General features: G+C 36.0%; 1 protein-coding gene across 9 annotated transcripts in view; it reads right to left on the reverse strand.

Moving 5' to 3' along the window:
• Positions 1-671: 671 nt before the first annotated feature.
• Positions 672-21363, reverse strand: part of RAD54B (RAD54 homolog B) — a 111041-nt gene continuing 90349 nt past the window's right edge. For 8 of the 9 annotated variants that reach the window (XM_037741870.1, XM_037741871.1, XM_017538111.2 and 5 more), the window contains 6 exons: positions 20749-21039; positions 15278-15453; positions 8515-8776; positions 6949-7015; positions 6563-6760; positions 672-1531 (listed from right to left, as the gene is read on the reverse strand). In XM_037741870.1, coding sequence (XP_037597798.1) covers positions 1314-1531; positions 6563-6760; positions 6949-7015; positions 8515-8776; positions 15278-15453; positions 20749-21039 — 1212 coding nt within the window. In that variant the 3' untranslated portion in view covers positions 672-1313. Of the gene's footprint in view, positions 1532-2723; positions 2760-6562; positions 6761-6948; positions 7016-8514; positions 8777-15277; positions 15454-20748; positions 21040-21363 lie in introns of all 9 variants that reach the window. The other variant, XM_037741869.1, reaches the window with a different exon arrangement.

Genomic DNA, 21363 nt, shown 5'->3' on the forward strand with positions numbered 1-21363 from the left:
TTCACCATGTTGACCAGGATGGTCTCAATCTCTTGACCTCATGATCCACCCGCCTTGGCCTCCCAAAGTGCTGGGATTACAGGCTTGAGCCACCGCGCCCGGCTAAACATAACTTTCATATGCACTGGGAAACCAAAAAAAATGTGTATCTCGCTTTATTGTGATATTCATTTTATTGCAGTGATCTGTAGCCAAACCTGCAATATCTCCAGGGTAGGCCTGTATTTTCAGTCTAAAAGAAATTTTCCTAAATGAAAACAAAAGCTGATTACAGAAGTCCCAACTGGAGATTAAATTAGTAACTCCTTTCTCTTTGCAGGCTTCTAAAGGTTGCTTTGTACATTAAAACCTCTTTTTTTTTGAAGATGGGGTCCCAGGATGGACATTGGATCATATCCAATCATAGTTCACCGTAAACTCAAACTCCTAGGCTCAAGCAATCCTCCTGCCTCAGCCTCCCAAGTAGCTGGAACTACAGGCATGCACCTCCATACCTGGATAAGTTTATTTTTTAGAGGTAGGGTCTTACTATTTTGCTCAGGCAAGTCTCAAACTACTGGCCTCAAGCAATCCTCCTGCCTCTACCTACTAAGTAACTAGGATTACAAACTGGAGCCACTGACCACAGCTAAAACTCTCCTTTCAATGTCAAAAATTACTGCAGACAACCCTTAAATGATGGTAGTTGAACCTTTATTCAGTGCATAAACGGTATTTGGTGGACATGGCTTTATAGACTGCATAAGTCTGAGGTCCCACACTAGGAACTAATGTTCTAAAGTGTTCCCAAATCTTTCATCTCCTACACCAGCCTACTGATTTTTCTCACTCAAACTGCCCTGCAGCAACTATTACATCCAACATCTTTAGCATTTGCAATCATAGCCTCTCATTCTCTTTCTTCTTTGAGCTACATTTTAAACTTACCAAGTTCTCAGTTGTTTCAAACATCTATGTCTAATATTTCTAATCAAATTAGTTTTCCCAAAGACAGAGACTAAGAATTTTACCTTTTTATATTTCTTTGCTCCTCCTTATAAAAATTTCTCAGTAGATACTTAATAAAAGTGTATTACTCAAGGAATTATTAACAATTATATGATGATAGAAGCACATCTTTAATTTTTCATTTAAGTATTTAACAATATTTACAAAAAATTAAACCAAACAATTTTGACTATTGCATCAAAGCTATGATGTATTTTGCAAAATACATTGTAATTTAAATAATTCTATTAATTTTCAAAAAGTACATTTAATTACCTACTAATTTTTAAAAGAAGAGCAAGAAAATGTCATGAAGTAATCATTCATTATGTGGCAGTAGCTTGAGTGGTTATATTCTGAAAAATGAATGACACATTTTCTGTTATTCTTTCAAGAAAAGGATCTGTAAGATTTGAATGGTCTCCAGAAAAATGTTTCCATTGCTTCAGCTGGGACATAGAAAGAAGTTTTGGGGAGTTAGATTTCTGGTGATGTGGATCAAGCTGACAATCTCTAGAGACAATGAATTTTTCCAACGAATCACCTGCAATAAGTAAAACAATGAAAAAATTCTTAGGCAAGCCAATATCCTACTAAATACAATACTTTTTTGTTTTATGACAATGAACTGATACAATTTATTACATTTGATCACCATGGTTCAAGTTAAGACAAATTCTTTTTACAAATATTTATAAATTATTTCTATGTGCTGATTTAAACACTAAAGGCAAAATGGTGAAGAAACACAGGCATGGTCTCTGACTTCAAGAACCTTATAGTCTAGCGGGAGAGATATATATTAAATAAACAATCATCCAAAAAATGTATTACAAGTTCAAAACCCTTTCCTAAAGCCTATGATAGGGTGAAATATGTTTCCAAATTCAGAATACAATTCAAACAATCTGGGTCAGCATTCCATAATGAAACTCATTAACATTCTGTAGCAAGTCATAAACAGTCTTACAAAATGGGTTAAATAAAGACTATTGATAAACTCACATCAATTTAAGTAAGGTTTTGCCACAATTTTGTTGCAAAATTACGAAGAAAAAAGCCTTTTGAGCTTTCTAGATTTCAGAATTGAGATAACGGACTGTGGAGCTGAATTGCAGAGGTAAGGGTTATCAAGGAAAGATACAGGAGACTATCTTACACAGGACAAGAGAAGTTGACTTGGTCTGGAAGGTAAGTGAAGGACTCAATGAGGAACTGTTCTATTAAGATCTAAAGATGAGGAGGAAAGAACTAGATGGGGAAGAGAGATAAAGCATCCACGATAAGCACATTAAAAAGCTATGAAAAGGAAGGGATACTGGCATAGTTGAGCAATTGATAGCAGCCTATGCAATTAGAGCCTATGGAGTAAAGGCAAAGAATAATGCAAGTGCAGTTGAGTAATGTAAGGTGAAGCAAGTATTCAAGGGCTGGATTATGCAAAACATAACGGCAGAGGCCAGCCGTTATTCACCAAATCCATTTCTCTTTCCTCCAGGGGACTTAGTCACCTTTCCCAGCCTCCTTTACGGTTAGATATTGCCACTGAGTCCAGCCTATGGAATACAGCTGTCACTTCCAGGTCTGATCTATAAACATCCTTCAAACTGAACAACTTTCTACGTTATCTCTTCTCTCACTGCTGGCCAACAGATATAGGGGATCCCAGCAGAGGACTCTAAGGTCCAAAGGGATGGAGGAGCTCCAAGTGGAAGAAGCCTGGATCATGAAATTACCTTATGAAAGGGTGTCCACTAAATGCCCACAATGAACTGTTACACGAATGAGAAACATATTTCTATTGTTAGACCATTGTGCTTTTTAAATTTCTTGTTACAGCATTTAGCCTACCCTAACTAATTTACCAATTTAAAGATTTTGGTTTCTATCCTAAGACCAATAGGAAGCTATTGGAGGTTTTATTTTTTTTTAACCTTTTAATTATGGGAAATTTCAAATAAATATAATAAATAGGATATATCATTTCACTTATATTTTATTCTATATTTCTAAAAGATAAAGACTTCTTTGAAATTTTATAACACCTAAAAGAAAAGCCTCAAGTCATTCCTTAATATCATCAAATTCTTACAAGTGTTCATAATCATTGAAGTTTTAAGAGATGACAAGATTGCTTCAAAAATTAAAAGACAGTAAATAAAAATAAAAATAAAAAAAAAAAAAAAAAAAAAAAAAAAAAAAAAAAAAAAAAAAAAAAAAAAAAAAAAAAAAAAAACCTCTGGCTAACTAAAAGTTAGCCAGTATTAGGTTCTTGTTAAAAACAAAAAAAAAATGAAAAGACAGTAGAAATGAATAAAAATATATCAACAATTAAAAATGCAAACAAACTAAATGTTCTCACTAAAACAAAATATCAGACTGGACAAAAAATAAAATCCAGCTTTATGCTGTTGACAAGACATACCTAAAACATAAGAACACAGAGAGATTTAAGGTAAATGGATGGAAAAAGATATATCAGACAAACCCTAACAATAAGAAAGCTAGTGTAATATGTTAACTTAAGACAAAATGAAAGCAAAAGACATTAGAGATAAGGCAATCACTACCTAACAATAAAATAGAGAAACCATAATGAAAAAAATTTTCACAAGAAAGATATAAAATACATGAAGCAGAAAATGATAAAATAATAATTTTGCCTAATCCACTGTCATAGTTTCATATTTTAACATATTTCTTTGAATAATAGATATATCTAACAAAAAATTAGGTTGTTAATCTTTTATATGGTCAAACAATATGAAGAGATGGTTCACATAAAGGAACTACGGTTCTTAAACTTAGGAAAATGCTCAACCTCATTTGTAAGAAGAGAATAGCAAATTAAAACTATACCAATATATTATTTTCTTACTATCCAATTGGCAAAAATACAAACATTTGGTAATCCACTAAATGAGTAAGGCTATGGGAAAATAGACATTCTAGTATATTTCTGGAGGTATATAAATTGACACAACATCCAACAAAGGGCATTTTGGCAATATCTATCAGAATTACAAATGCACATATTCTTTGACCCAGCAATACTAAAAATTTACCTTATAGGTATACTTGAAGATATTTAAAAGAATATATGAATAAAATATATACTTACTGGAAATAACCTAATTGTACACCTGTGGATGATACGGTTTGGCTCTGTGTCCCCACCCAAATCTCATCTTGTAGCTCACATAATTCCCACGTGTTGTGGGAGGGAACTGGTGGGAGATGATTGAATCATGGGGGCAAGTCCTTCCTGGGCTGGTCTCATGATTGTAAATGGGTCTCACAAGATCTGATGGTTTTAAAAATGGGAGCTGCCCTGCACAAGTTCTCTTTTTGCCTGCCATGATCCATGTAAGATGTGACTTGCCCCTCTTTGCCTTTCACCATGATTGTGAGGCCTCCCCAGCTATGTGGAACTGTGAGTCCAATTAAACCTCCTTCTTTTATAAATTGCCCAGTCTCAGGTATGTCTTCATCAGCAGTGTGAAAACAGACTAATACAGTGGGGGATAAACAAATTATGATATATTTATACACTGGTAGATTATACGGTTGACAAAGAAAAAGAATGAGGAAACTCTGTAATGATAGGGAAAGATCTCTCAAGATATGCTATTGAGTGAAAAAGGAAAAGAAATATACACATACTATGCTAACATTTATTGGGAGAAAAACTGGGCAAGAATAAATATCTAGAGTTGCTTACATATGCATACATAAATATCTGGAAGGTTACACAAAAAACTAATAGTGGTGGTTTGTTTTGATGTAGAAGGCCAGAAATTAGGCAGATAAAGGTAGAGTGGGAGGAAGAGTTTTTACCATGTATATTTTATATTTTTAAATATCTGAGTTATATATTACCAATTCAAAAGTTAAATTAGTAAAATTTGAAATCTATAAAATAAGAAAAAATTGATTATATAACAAAATCTGGCTAATATGACAGAATTCCACACTAGGCAATTAAGGGGATATACATAATTTCCATGCACAAAAGAAACATTTACAAAAAATGACTACATACTAAATCATACCCCAAGTCTCTATAATTACCAAAGAATCCATATTATGTAGATTCTATTTCTGACTACAAAGCATTAGCCAGAATTCAGTTACAAAAACTAAAATACATTTTAAAACATACTTTTAAATAACTCATGAGTCAAAGAAGAAATCATAATGAAAAACAAATATTTAGAACTGAATAATGACAGACTATATCAAAATTATGGGCAGCTTAGAGGAAAATGTATGGTCTTAAATATCCACTTCTACTGTGAAAAGAAGACTGAAAAATCATTACGCCAAGTATTAAGCTTAAATATTAGAAAAATAACAGAGTAAATATAAGGAAAAAGGAGAAGAGAAATTATTAAAATAGAAAAAAATTTAATAGAGAGAATCGTGTTAATTAATTTTTTTATTACCAAAATGGCTATGAAGAAAGAGAAAATCTGAAAACATTCCTCTGAAGTTTAAATTCTACCCACTAAAAAAAAAAAATGTATACATATTTTAACCACTATAAATATTATATATTGTTATAATTATATATTATTGTGCATATTTATTATATGACATATAACATTTATATAAAACATATTGTGTTTATATAAAATCTAAATTGTTTCATGTCAGTCTTGTATAGTCTAACTTCTTCAACCTATCTTAATACACTTTATCAAGTAACTTTCAACTACTAGACATTGCTTGCTCAAGTCCTACTCCTGATCTAGTTCCTTTTTGAACAGTATCTGTTCTGGAGAGTGAATTTTCAGCTTTGCTTAAGCAGCACTAGCAGTTACATCAAGTATTGAGAAATATGGTGGGCCCATGCTTCTGAGTGCCTCAGAAAATCTGACCCCATTGTGAATAAATTCTGTACAACATAAACAGAATTATTCTGTCAAGTGTATGTTTTTGTGAAAGAGAAATAGGAATTAAAACTATTTTTCTGGCTGGACGTGGTGGCTCACACCTGTAATCCCAGCACTTGGGAGGCCAAGGTGAGCAGATCGCTTGAGCCCAGGAGTTCCAGACCAGTGTGGGCAACATGGAGAAATCTCGTCTCTGCAAAAAATACAAAAATTAGCCAGGTGTGGTGGTGCGCACCATTAGTCCCAGCTACTCAGAAGGCTGAAGCTGGAAGATCACTTGAACCCAGGAGACAGTGGATGCAGTGAACCATGATTGCATCATTGCACTCCAGCCTGGGTGAGGCAGTAACAGAGCCAGACCTTGTCTAAAAAAAAAAAAAGAAAAAAAAATTCTTTTTTCCTATCTCCAAAGCCATTACACGAAGATTTGAAAGACTTTCCTAAATAAGTTCAACTTTTCACAAGTGATTCAGAAATAAAAAGCTAAAAACGAGAGAATAAGATTCTATTGAATATTTTCTCAAATATCTCGATCTGGCAACTGCCCTATGAGCTAAGAAAAAAAGAAAACTAACATATGCAAAGGTAAGTATTATAAAGTTATTCTTTAAGTATTTTCAACTGCTAAAGAGAGGTAAATTAACTTTACTACATAATAACAGAATTAAAATACAACTAACCTGTATGAACTTCTCCTGTACACTCACAGTCAAGCAGGTCGTGAGTAACACAAGGTGAACTTTCATGCAATGTGAACAAATTTTTAAGTTCTTCTAGTGAAAACTGAATATGTTCAGATGTCTTAGTGAGGTCGACAACTGCCCCACAAAGACCTTGCTTACTGATCTGCCTTTGATAGATCTTTTCTTCTATTGTACCTAAAGAGAAAACATTCATTAGATTTCCTTCAGATCTTTATGTTCACTATTTTTGTTGGGTAAAATGTTTATTAACATACTAGTTAACAAAATAACAATATATTCCTGACACTGAAGCACAGACTAACAAAAAATATTTTTAATTATTCAAAGGGTATACATTTTTGGTCATACCGATGGGTCGTTACCTGTGGTTAGGAGTCTGTAAATATGTACAGGATGTTTCTGACCATCTCTCCATACTCTGGACATTGCCTATAGAAAATAAGTGAGAATTCTGAGAGTACAGTAGAAACTGATGGCCCTTTCCACATATGCAATTTGCAGAAATATGTTTTAAAATTAGGAATTCTATATTTTACATATATAGGGTTACAGGTGTGCCAAGCATGTTCTACTGCATATCTTTTTCTTGGCAGAAAGAAAGGTTTGAGTGAACACTCACTACGGTAAAATAACTACAGGGGTATCATGCAACAGTGAGAGGATGTATCTTCAATGGGACAGTGAGTATGGACAGCAAGACACAAAGAACCAAGTGTAGCATGGGCATGGAGGTTCATTCTCAGTCCACATAGCTAAAGATTTGCCCCTGAAAAGTACCTAGGATATATGTAATCAGCTAAGGCTCTAGGTGGATCCCTGTGGTTTAAAGATTTATCAATGATGCTGTGCAGTAAAGTGTTAATGTTCAAACCCTGCACATTTCAAATAAGAATCTGGCCTTCAACCTACCTCTAAGAGATCATCTCTAGGCTCTTGGAATGTCCTGCCTGACATGAGCGTCTGTTTACCAGAAGATTTGGGCCACACCAGAGAGTTTATGCTAACAATGTGATACAGTGGGGCCTTGGGCCATGTGGTTTGATTTCTGGGAGGCTGAAGACTGAGTAACTAAGGTCAGTCATGCAGGTGCTCCATGCCTACAGGACTGACCTCAAAGAAAAATTCTGGACACCAAGACTTGGGTGAACTTCCCTGGTTGACAATATTCCATATGCCTTGTCACTCATCAATGCTGAGAGAATTCAGTGTTGTCCATAAAACTCCACTGGGAGAGGACAACTGGAAGCTTGTGCCTGGTCTCTCTTGGACTCTGTCCTGAACCCAGCACCTTTTCCTTACTGATTTGAGTATCCTTTACTATAATGCAACATAACTGTGAGTATTGCTTCTTTTTCCAGTTCTGTTGAGTCCTTCTAGTGAATCATTAAACCTGAGGGTTGTCTTGGGATCCCCTAATGCACATAACTGAGGTGCAAACCTACAGATTAAAAAACTCAAGATACAAAAGGATGGATGGTACTCTAAAGAAAACCAAAGGCTTCTCAAATATTTTCCTAAATATGTTATTTTTATACCCTTACTGTAGCCTGCATAAACACTAATCACAGCATCCACAACACTTTATTGTCTTCACCTGATGGTCATGAACATCCTAAAGGCCCAACTCTGCAGTAAACTAGAACCTGGAGACATACAGGTTTAGGTCTGAATCCTGGCTCTGCATCTTACAAGCTGTGGGATCTAGAACAAGCTTTCATATTTTCATCTATAAAATGGGACTATTAATATCCACCCTTGTAGGCTTGTTAGGAAGACTAAATAGATGAAAAGCACTTAGCAGAGTGCTTCATGCAAAATAAGGGCTGTTTATGCAGTGGTTATTATCTATCATCATCATTTTGTATCCTCAATAGGCATTGCATTCCCAGGCATTCAATAATATCTATTTAATGCATAAATATTCCTACCTGAATATCAGTGGCTGGATTCCAATCAATGTCATAAAGAATTAAGTGAGATCCTCCAATAAGGTTAAGTCCTACACCACCAGCTTTTGAACTTAACAAAAATATAAAAACAGAGGAGTGTTGACTATTAAAGCCATCAACAATCTGCTGCCTTTGAGAGATTGGTGTTTGTCCATCAAGTCTTGTATAAGCATATCCATGACGCTTACATACTTCTTGTAAAATGTTCAAGGTTTGTGTATAGTTGGATACCAACACCACCCTGTCAATCAAAAAGAAAGATTCTTTAGATATAATTTAAAGGCAGCTTTAGATTGTCTTAGTTGAAAAAAAATACCACAATAATATTATCACTGACATTTAGAGAATATGCAACCATGACCTTGTACAATTAAAACACAGGTATTTCTACATATTCCATTTTAAAGTCAATATCTAAACTTCCAGTTTTAAGATAGTGAAGCAAAAACCTTTCTGCCCTCTTCATCTCTCTGAGGTCACTCTAAAAATATCAAGAGAATGAGCAAAATACAAAATGAACAGAAACACTAACTCTGAAGATATCTGAAAACAGAAAGCACAGTGAAGAAGTAACCTGCTTAGGAGTATACAAAAAGTGACACCTACGTGCCCAAAAAGGGAAATTCCAATAAGAAACAAATGAAAGTTCATTTGCATCACAGAATCTTGCTAAGGTACCTCAAAAGGAAGGAGTTTAGACTGAAGCTATTACAACATTGGTACATAGAACCCAGGCCCTGCTCCCATGTGATCAGCAGACTTTTCTTTCTCAAATAAAATATTTATTCTCTGGAGAAAATAAACTTAGACCAGGGAACTGATGACTGTAGAAGGCAGAAGAGCCAATGTAGTGGCATATAGCTTTAGCACCTGCTACTGAGGAGGCTGAAACAGGAAGATCACTTAAATCCAGGAGTTTCGGTCCAGCCTGGACAATACAACAAGACCCTGTCTTAAAAAAAAAATGATAATGAAAGTCTAGATACTGAATAAGATCTCTCTCCCCTTTGCCTGCCAACTACCAGAACAACAGCAGCCAGGCACCCCACATGCCAGCCCAAGGAAGATATTAATAAAGGATTCGTCTATGAAAAGACTTAAAGGATTCCACAGAAAAGAACTACAGATAGGGAGTCCTCAAATTTAAAAGCCACCTTGCCACCCGATTACCCAATGATGGTTACCAGTCAACAAGCCCTGCCTATGTGTACAGTCTTCAAGTAATGTTCACTGCTTCACTCTTAACTGTAGACACCAAGGAACACCAGCTATTTGAAGTGGGCCTCAACATGAGAAGGAAAAATTAAACAAGCAAGAAACCTGAATTAAACAGAGCAATAAAAAAACAGAAGACAACTTTCAGAAAATAATTAATGGCCTCAAACAAGAGCTATCATTCCGTGGAAGAGGATACAATTTTTCAAAAGGAACAATCAAGAATTAGAAAAATATCTTAGAAATTTAAAATGATAGACAAAACAAAGCTTTAACAGGAAAGCTGGAAAGTAATAACAAGAGAGATTGTCAAGAAATACATTAAGAAGCAAAAATGAGCTGGGTGCGATGACTCATGCCTGTAGCCTAGCACTTTGGGAGGCCGAGGTGGGCAGAGCACCTGAGGTCAGGAGTTCAAGACCAATCTGACCAACATGGAGAAACCCCATCTTTACTAATTACACAAAATCAGCCAGGTGTGGTGGCACATGCCTGTAATCTGAGCTACTCCAGAGGCTAAGGCAGGAGAATCGCTTAAACCCAGGAGGCAGAGGTTTTGGTGAGCTGAGATTGTGGCATTGCACTCCAGCCTGGTCAACAGGAACAATACTCTGTTGAAAAAAAAAAAAAAGAAGAAGAAGAAATGATGACCAACAGAAGAGAATTAGAGAATCAATTTATGAGGTTCAACATCTCACAAGAATTCCAAAGAAAACAAGAACTTTTTTTAAGAGAGAGAAAGGATATCTACCAGACATGGAACCTTCAGATAAAAAGGACCTACTAAAAGGTTCCCAGCTCAATGAATAAAATAAGGACTCATATTAAGGCATATCAAGATTATAACTCAAAGGAGGAAGAATGAATTAAAGTTGCTCAAGTTTTGATGAAGAAAAAATAGGTTATATGCAAATAAATGGAAATGTGAAAATCATCAGGCTTCTCAAAAGCAACTCTAAAAACTAGAAGACAACATATAAAGCAATGTCTTCAAAATTCTAGGGGAATACTGTTTTGACCTAGAAGTTTATAACCAGGTAAGTTGTTGGTCAAGTGGTAGGGTAGAATAAAGACAGTTTCAGATCTGCAAGAAGTCAAAAAGATTAATCTCCCATCTGTCTTTCTTAGGAAACTACTGTGAGATGTGCTCCAGCAAAATGTGATATTCACAAAACAGAAAATCTAACACAGAAGAGAAGAAAAACAAATTTATAAGTTAATATGGTTTGGCTCTATGTTCCCACCCAAATCTCATCTCAAATTGTAATCTCCATAATCCCCATGTGTTCAAGGAGGGACCACATGGGAGGTGACTGGATCATGGGGGTGGTTTCCCACATGCTGTTCTCATGAAGCAAAGGAGCTCTCACTAAATCTGATGGTTTTATAAGGCAGTTTTTCCTGATCTTGCTAGCTCGCTCTTTCCTACCGCCCTGTGAAAGGTCTTGGCTTCCCCTTTGTCTTCTGCAATGATTACAGTTTCCTGAGGCCTCCCAGCCATGTGGAACTGTGAGTCAATTAAAACTTCTTTCCTTTATTAATTACCCAGTTTCAGGTATTCCTTTATAGCAGTGTGAAAACAGACTAATGCATAGGCAATGGTTTTTTTTTCTTATTTTTTTCTTTTTTTCTCACTTTTTTTGGACTGTATCTAGCAATTTTCTCCTTTTTTTTTTCACTAGGTAATGGCTTTTTTAAAGTCCCAGGATGACAGCTATGCAGCAAGATTAGAGATCAGTTCAAATTGCAGCAGGAAGACAGAGGACTCACAGAGGAAAGACAAAGAAAATACAGAGGCACTTAGAGACCACAGTGGTACCCCATTATCTGCAGATCTGCTTTCCACTGTTTCAGTTAACTATGGTCAACCTCGGTTCAAAAATGTTACACACAGAAAAAACAAAACAAAACAAAAATATTATACACAGTAAGGTATTTTCAGAGAGAGAGAGAGAGAGAGAGAATGCACACTCACATATCTTTCACTATACTATACTGTTATGATTGTCCTATTTTATTATTATTGTTGTTAATCTCGTACTGTGCCTAATTTATATAGTAAACTTTATTACTGGTATGTATGTATATGAAAAACAATCCATATAGGGTTTGGTACTATCTGTGGTTTCAGGCATCCACTCAGGGTCTTGGAATGTATTCCCAAGGATAAGATGGGAGGACAACTGTAAATGACCAAAGAACACATTAAAAGGTGCTCAATATCACTAATCATTAAAGAAATGCAAATCAAAACCACAATGATATACCACCTCCCACCCACTAGGATGACTATTATCAAAAAAATAGAAAATAACAAAGTTGGTAAGGATATAGAGAAATTTGAACCCTTATACACTGTCGGTGGAAATGAAAATGGTGCAGTCCTCTATGAAAAACAGTATGGCAGTACTTCAAAATATTAAAAATAGAATTACTATATGACCCAATAATTCCACTTCTGGATTTATATCTGAAAGAATTTATAGCAGGGTTTTGAAAAGTTATTTGTACAACCAAGTTCACAGCAACATTGCTCACAAGAGCCAAAAGGCGGAAGCAACCTAAGTGTTGATCAATAGATGACTAGATAAACAAAATGTGTATATACATACAATGGAATATTGTTTAGCCTTAAAAAAGGAAATTCTGACACACGCTACAACATGGATAAACCTAGAGGACATGATGTTAAGTGAAATTGGTCAGTATCATAAAGAAAAAAAACTATGTGATTCCACTTATATGAGGTATCTAGAATAGTCAGAGACAGAGAGTAGAAGGGTAGTCCAGGTGCTAGGGGAGGGGAAAGTAAGGAGCTGGTATTTAATAGATATAGCAATTCAGTTTTGTTTATAAGATGCAAAGAGCTCTGAACATTGATTGCACCAGGATGTGAATGTACTTAACACTACAGAATTATACACACAAAAATGGTTAAGATGGTAACTCTATGTTATGTGTATGTTACCAAAAATTTTTTTAAAGAAAAGGCCATCTCTTCAGATAATGTGAAGCAATAGAACAAAGACCCAGCCTGTGTCACTTATGAAAGTGTAGCTTCTCCTTCAATGAAACATGGCAGTGTTTAGGTTTCTTAGGGACCCACAAGCAGTCAAAATGACCATCACTGGCCGGGCGCAGTGGTTCACGCCTGTAATCCCAGCACTTTGGGACGCCGAGGCGGGTGGATCACGAGGTCAAGAGATCGAGACCATCCTGGTCAACATGGTGAAACCCCGTCTCTACTAAAACTACAAAAAATTAGCTGGGCATGGTGGTGCGTGCCTGTAATCCCAGCTACTCAGAAGGCTGAGGCAGGAGAATTGCCTGAACCCAGGAGGCGGAGGTTGCGGTGAGCCGAGATCGCACCATTGCACTCCAGCCTGGGTAACAAGAGCGAAACTCCGTCTCAAAAAAAAAAAAAAAATGACCATCACACCTATAATCCCAACGCTTTGGGAGGCCGAGGTGGGCAGATGGCTTGAGCTCAGGAGTTAAGAGACCAGCCTGGGCAACATAGTGAAATCCCATCTCTGCAAAAATACAAAAATTAGCAGGGCATGATGGCACATCCTGTAATCCCAACTACTTGGGAAGCTGAGGTGGGGAGATCACTTGGGCCCAGGAGGTCAAGGCTGCAGTGGACCGAGATTGCACCACTGCACTGCAGCCTGTGTCCCAGGGCAAGACCCTGTCTCAAGGAAAAGAAAAAGACCACCCCAACTTCAATCCCCAAATATTTTTATTTTTCTTAATCATTATATTTTTCTTAATTCCTTTCTTCCTTCTTGCCACAAGAGGGAAAGTTTTCCCTGTGACATCTTCAAAGATAAATTCTCACACCTATATTCAAACTGCATATCTTCTCATTTCCCCTGAAACTCTTTTCACTGATTATCCTTTGTCCAATAACCACCTATCCTGCCCACCCTTCAGAGAGGAAAAAAAAAAAAAAAAAAGTCCACTTAAAAAAAAACAGTAAGAAGATAATAGGAAGTGAAAGTTTGCACTCTTATACTCAAACTGGGTCACAGTCTGCATATATACATCTCGCATGCCCTTTTGAACATACCAAATATTATCTAATAAAACATGTGAGAAGTGCTCCATTGGTACCGATGTTATGAGAGTACAGAGGAGGGGAATCAAACTCAATCTGAAACAGGAGAAAGCATGTGAGCTGAGTCTTTTGTTGTTGCAGAAAAGGGGTCCCACTCTGTAACCTAGGCTGGACTCCAATGCCTGGCCTCAAGCAATCCTCCCATTTTGGCCACCCAAAGCGCTGGGATTATAAGTGACTGCACTTGGTCTGTTGAGTTGAGACTTAACAAAGAGAAAAAGTTGGCCAGAAGAAAGAGAAGCAGAGGTAAGCCAGGCATAGAAACCTGCGACATGTAAGAGCAGAGCAGAAGTGGGGCAAATTACAGGTTCTGCAGGTGGTTTGGTATGACTGGATCACATGGTATGTGTGAAGGAGTGATGAGAGATAAGGCTGGAAAGGAGGCATTAACCATATCACAAAGAGTCTTGCCTAATGTGCTAAAGAATTTAGAAATTTCTGGAAGGTAAATGGGAGTCTTCAAATGATTTTTTAAGAAAAGGAGTGAGATGCTCATATTTATATTTTAGAGATATAATTTAGGGCAATGTTGAGTATGTCAGGGGGCTGAAAGTAAGAGGAAAGTAGTTTATAAGAGACCAGCATAACCCAAATCAGTAATTTTAAGAATCAAAACAAAAATCTTGGTACCAAAAAAAAGAGGATGGATTCTTGAAATTAAAAAACAAAATCAATAGAATTGAGTGACTGACAATGTGGGATAAGTGAAGAGGAAAAGTCAGTCTATAGTAATTTCTAGGGTTTTTGCTTGCATTATGGTACCAAGGAATAATAGGACAAGATCAGGCCTGCAATAACAAAATGATGGTTTTGTCACACGGTTTTGGTCATGGGAAGCTTACTATAGGACACTTAAAAATAAAGATGTAGAAATTAGAAGAGAGAACTAAACTAGAGATATAAATTTGTTTCAATATCATATGGGTTTGGTATCCAAGAAGATATAAAATATATATAGTCATTTGATTAAAAAAAAAAAAACATACACACACACAGGACATAGTACGGTCCTGTGTATGTGTGTGCACACACGTGATAGTTTAAAGTACAGGGAGTAGAGCACTCAGGAAGTGTGTTAAGAGTGAGAAAGTTAAAGAGAAGATCCTAAGCTGTATCAATATTTAAGAAATAGCAAAAGAAGAAAGGATTCCAAAGAAAATTGAGAAACAAGCGTTATATATCAGAAAATATCACTAGGTTTTTAAAAGTATACATATGTTTAGTTTTTCTGAAAACTTACACATTGTTAATCACAAGTTTATGAAATACTGGGAGCTAATCATATTCCCAAAGAAGAAAACAACTTATTTTTAATGTTTTCTTTTTTTAAAAGGGAAGGAGAAAGTAAAGACATAGTGCAAACTGACACTCTATGAGCACTTGCCAAGTTTGTTAAATCGATCTTACCTTTCAGTAGGTCGAAGTTCATGGATAACAGCTAAGAGCTTTGACAGCACCTGTAGTTTTCCTGACTCCTTTTCAGTAAACAGGAGAGGGTTGTAGTCAGCAGGAAACACACTTAGCAAGCCTTTGTATAGACTCTTTTCTTCATTTTTATCACAAGTTGAGCTACATTCTTTTTCCTATTCAAAAGGATGATTGTTAATGCTGGCTCATGTTTGTGTTTTTTAATTAGGAGGGGGAAATGCTAAATTATGGAGGGAAAAAGGGAAAGATTAACAGCTATCTGAAAAGTCCAAGAGACTGTTAGCTAAATCTTTATAGGTCATGATTTGATCATTTTTTTAAAAAGGTAACATGCATTCTACCGAGTTACTTTCAGAGCAGTTCTAATGCAGCTCATAATGCCTGCTACCTTCACCCTACAAGTGTAGTATTCATATTTCCCACATTTAACTACAGAAGGTAGAAGCAGACAAAGAAAGGAGAGAGAAATAAAGGGCAAACGGTGATACAAAATCCATCCTCTCCAAAACCCTAATATTTTGCATCTTTGATACATCTTTTTCTCTGTTACTCTCTTTCCTTCCCTCACTATTAGTTTTCTCTCCTGAACTATGGGCTTCATACAACACCTCCCAGGTTACATTCAAAAACAAGCACAATTATTTACTTAATCTTACCAGTTTCTTCTGTAAAAAGAAGAATTTCACCAATAAATTAACAGAGAAATTTATTCTTACAACGATGGTTTTTATTTCACCAATAGTTTTAGAATAAATTTATTCCAAGATGATTATCAGCACCTCTGAAATTCCCCCTCCAAAACTGGCTAACCTATATGTAAACTATAACTAGAGATCAGAGATATTAATGACTATATCACTTTTTTGGTTAAATTACTAGAATTGGCAGATCTCTTCACTCTCTCCCATATTTACTACATTTATCACCGTTTTTGAAACTTTGTTCAACCAGTACCCCTTGTCTGGAATGCTTTTTTCATTTTGTTCAATTACCCCATTCCTATAAGTACTTGAGGACCCCATGCAAATCCTACCTGATTATTTATAGCCTGTTTGCACTGAGTCTTAACCCTTATGGTTACACAGTACACTTCAGCTTTGACCTTATCTAATTGAGCAGTTAATGATATGCAGTTGACCCTTGAACACATGAGTTTGAACTATGCAGGTCCACTTATATTCAGATTTTCTCACACCTCTGCCACCACCCCTGAGACAGCAAGACCAACCCCTCCTCTGCCTCCTTTCGTCTTAGCCTAATCAGTGTGAAGAGCTTTGTGAGGATCTCCTTACGCTTATTGAATAATAAATATATTTTCTCTCCTTTATGATTTTCTCAACATTTTCTTTTTATAGCTCACTTTACTGTAAAAATACAGTACATAATATACAAAATATGAATGAACTGACTTTATGTTACTGGTAAGGCTTCTGGTCAACTGTAGGCTATTCATAGTTCAGTTCTGGGGGAGTCAAAAGTCATACATGTTATAAAGGGATTTTCAACAATGCATGCAGGAGTCAGCAACCCTAACTCCAGGGTTGTTCAAGACTGAATTACTTTTTTATACTTCACAAATGTTTTCCTGTGTGTTGCACTCCCTCTTAAGTAATACCAGAAACACCTTAAGGGCAGTGAATCTTGTATAAAATGTATTAAAATGCTGGGCACAAACTACTAATTTTAATTTGGCTTAATGTCAAAATATAGCAATATTTAGATACAGTCATTTGATTAAAACTAGGAACTCTAAGATATTTCTATCACTGGGATATATGAGGGAAAGAAGTAGTTGCTGGCTGCTTTGGGTTAGCTCTGCTTACAACTTGGAAAGATCATCAAAGGACCACAGGCCTAGGGTCTAGTATACAGTTTTTCATCTTCAGAAACTCGAATATGCTTAAGCTCTAAAGAAATTATTCATATTAACCAAATTAGAGACTGAACAGCTTAGAATGAAAATTTATTGACCTATAAATGAGACCTGTCTATTTAAACCAATTGGTCTATACATATGCATTCTGTCCTATGAAAGAACGTCCCCAGAGAAAGTCAAATCACTAGCAGAAGGTTGGCTGGTGATTATTAAATCAGAATACAGGGAAATGGGTGATCTTTTTTTTTAAGAGACCAGGTCCTCACTATGTTGCCCAGACTGGTCTCGAACTCTTGGCTTCAAGCAGTCCTCCCACCTTAGCCTCCCAAAGTGCTGAGATTATTGGCCTGAGCCACTGCCCCTGGCCAAGATGGGCAATCTTAATGCACAAGTTCTTAACCAAGAACACATATTAGAATCACTTGAGAAGGCTTTTTAAAAATTCTCATGCCTGGGTCCTACTCTCACAAACTCTGAATTAATACATAAATGTTGAGACCTGGACTAGTATAATTTTAAGAGCTTCCCAGAGGGGAACATCACACACTGTGGCTTGGGGAATAGGGGGCTAGGGGAGGAATAGCAGGGGTTGGGGTGATTGGGGAGGGATAGCATTAGGAGAAATACCTAATGTAGATGATGGGGTGATTGATGGATGCAGCAAACCACCACCATGGCACATGTATACCTATGTAACAAACCTGCATAATCTGCACATGTACCCCAGAACTTAAAGTATAATTTAAAAAAAAAAAAAGAGCGTCCCAGGACATTATAATATGTACCACTAATTAATAGTTGACTAATAGATGGTATCTTTATACTGTGACAGCCTGATGCAGCATCTTCATCATAGAGATTTACCAGTCTAACTTCTCATATCAAGCTAATCAGGATACTATCTCTTCTGACTCCATGTAACCCAATACCCTTTCAATTATGAGTTGGGATATTTTTACTGGTTACCTTCCATTCACATTTCTTAAAGAAAAGCCCAACATCTTAATTGAACCTGGGAAACAATCTAGTTTCAATAGAAACACAATTACAAGTCATTGCTTAAAGTTTAGTTATACATGGAGAAGGCTCATTTCAGCCCTTTTATATCAATCCTTATTTGCCATAAAGTTAGAGAAAAGGCTTTTCTGAATAAATGCCAGATTGTAAATTATGTACCCTATTTGAAGTATCCTATGCCTATTATTAGTGACTGCATGGCAACAGTAGAGAAACACTCAGAGCCGCCTGCTGCTTTCTTCAAGAATGTACAAGCATATTCTAAATTAACTGGCATACTCTGGGCCATCAGAAGGTCTTCTTTTTAAGGAAGAAATTTTTGGCTATTTTTACTGGGCTTCATGCCCAAAGAGTTTAATTTTTATCACTGTTTATAGAATCAGTTTCTTTAAAAGTTGCTTAATAAATTGTTGCAACCCCGCCTACTGCAGAGTTAGTTACACAACGCTGACTTCTCCTATGATAAACTAAGTAAATATAATCCATTGTAGGATAAAGTTGGAGAATTCTGGTAGAGCACTTCATTTTTAAGTATTAATCAATAACTTCAACCATAATGTAGCACCCATAGTTTTTGTTTAGAGGGTTATTTTTTGGCAAATTATGATTTTCTGCTTAAAGAAAAAAATAAGAGTGTAAATTATTTACAGTGAGTTGAGAATAACAGGGTATTAACAGTTATTGTGGCTAGGTGCAGTGATTCATATCTGTAATCCTAACACTTTGGGAGGCTGGGGTGGGCAGATCACTTGAGCTCAGGAGTTTGAGACCAGCCTGGGCAACATGGCAAAACCCATCTCTATAAAATATATAAAAATTAGCCAGTCATGGTAGCATGCGCCTGCAGTCCCAGCTACTCAGGAGGCTGAGGTAGGAGCCCTGAGCCCAGGGAGGTGAAGGCTGCAGTGAGCTATGATCACACCACTATACTCCAGCCTGGGTGGCAGAGTGAGACCTTGTCTCAAAAACAATCAAACAATCAATATTGTGCTACTTCTATGGCCAAACATTTTATCCAGCTCTTTCCATAATATCTTATCAAATTATCACAATAACATTTTCAGGAAGCTACTATTGTCTCTGTTTTCCAGATAGGAAAACCAAGGCTGACAAAGGTAACTTGACTGTGGTTAAACTTGTTTGTAACTACAGAACTAGTAAGTAGTAGAGTGAGAACTGAGTCTGAATTCTAACTATAGAACAAAAAACTATTACTACTTCAAGCTGCCTTGTGTTCACTAAATATCCAAATAGTCAATCTCAGCTATGTGGCCATTAAAAATCACACCTGTAGAAGCTAATTTAAGAAAACATTCACATTCAGTGGGAAAAAGAAAAAAAAGAGAAACAGATTTAAAAATAATGAGCATAGGCCAGGTGTGGTGGCTCAAGCCTGTAATCCCAGCACTTTGGGAAGCTGAGGTGGAAGGATCACTTAAACTCAGGAGCTTGAGACCAGCCTGGGCAATATAATGAGACCCCATTTCTATTTTTTTTTTAATAAATATTTTTTTAAAAATAAAATAATGAGCATAGCATCATTAAGTTTCTCTAGAATAAGATTATATATACATATCTCCGAGCCCTTAGTTCCTCACCAAAAAATGGGGATGGTAATAATAGTACTTGATCCATAGACTTTGGTAAATAATAAATAAAATAACACTAATAAAGTACTTAGCGATTGGTACAGGTTGACTACCCTTTATCCAAAATATTTGGGACTAGAAGTGGTTCAGATTTTTTGAGATTTTGTAATATTTGCATATATATATCTTGGGCATGGGACCCAAGTCTAAACATGAAATTCATTTATGTTTGATATATATACATAGCCTGAAGGTAATTTTATACAGTATTTTTAATAATTTTGTGCATGAAACAAAGTTTCTGTACACTTAACATCAGAAAGCAAAGATGTCAGTTATGGAATTTTCCACCTATAATATCATGTTGGCACTCAGAAAGTTTTTAATTTTGGAGCATTTTGAATTTCAAATGTCCAGATTAGGAATGCTCAACCTGTATATAATGAGTGCTTAATAACTGTTAGCTAACATTATTAATACCAAAATGTGATTTTTCATGATTTGAGCTTAAGATGATTTTTATTTTCTTTGTGATTTTCTGAATTTTCCAAATTTTATGCAACAATCATGTATCACTTTCAAAATGAGAAAAACAATAAATTATTTTTAATGGCAAATATTGTATTTGTTGGCACCAAACAAACAAAACTGACAGATGATACTAACATAAAATAGGAAGGGAGACCATGGCAAAGTATTGCACAAGGTACCAAAGGGGATGGGGCACAAACTGTAGAAGGCAATACCTCAAACCCATCTCTTCCCTACTTCAGCTCTAGGAATGTAGACATGCTCTGAAGAACATAAAAAGCTGGATACGCTCTATAGCAGAACCATACTAGAGTGCCTGCAGAGGTTTTTGAAAACCCACAAATACAACCTCAGAAATTAGCCCTATCTGCCCTCTTAGATTCATATACCATAGAACCCTCATGTCCCTGACACAGTTTGAGATACTATGCACTTACCTTTATAGAGTTGAACAAAAGGCAGGGGTGATTGCACAGTTTTTTAAGAGCTCCTATACAAATTAGATGAGGACTATTTTCCAACAATCCTTGAAGACAGAACCTGACAACCTGAGAATTTAAGAGCTTTCGATACAGCTCAATCTGGAGTGCTACTGGTCGGCAAAAGACTACATTCTCTATTTTAGGTGGGAGATATTTATTTATAATTTCTTGGGTTCTTCTAAGGATAAAGAGTCCAGTAAGGCAAGTAAGTTCAGCTGCTCTTCTCTCTCCCAACTCTTTTTCTTCCTATGGAAAAATACAAGACTTAAATAAAAGTGTTATAGACAAAAATACACTTAAAATGAACATTAAAGATTTCATGATGATAAATCATTTACTAATTGCTTCCCAATAAATTTTAAAGGAAATAAAATAAGTATAGACATAGAAAAACCAACTATCTCTTTATATGTTTAGCATAACCATTTAATTAAGTGAAGTCAGTCTCCTCAATAAAATGATATGTCCTATAATTGGTAGAATCTTAGATTCAATGAATTTAACCATTTTCCTACTTTGAAACATAATTTAACCATTTTCCTACTTTAAAAAAGTTTGTTTCCCATTTGT

Source organism: Cebus imitator, unplaced genomic scaffold (assembly GCF_001604975.1).
Source record: "Cebus imitator isolate Cc_AM_T3 unplaced genomic scaffold, Cebus_imitator-1.0 Scaffold109, whole genome shotgun sequence".
Taxonomy (NCBI): domain Eukaryota; kingdom Metazoa; phylum Chordata; class Mammalia; order Primates; family Cebidae; genus Cebus; species Cebus imitator.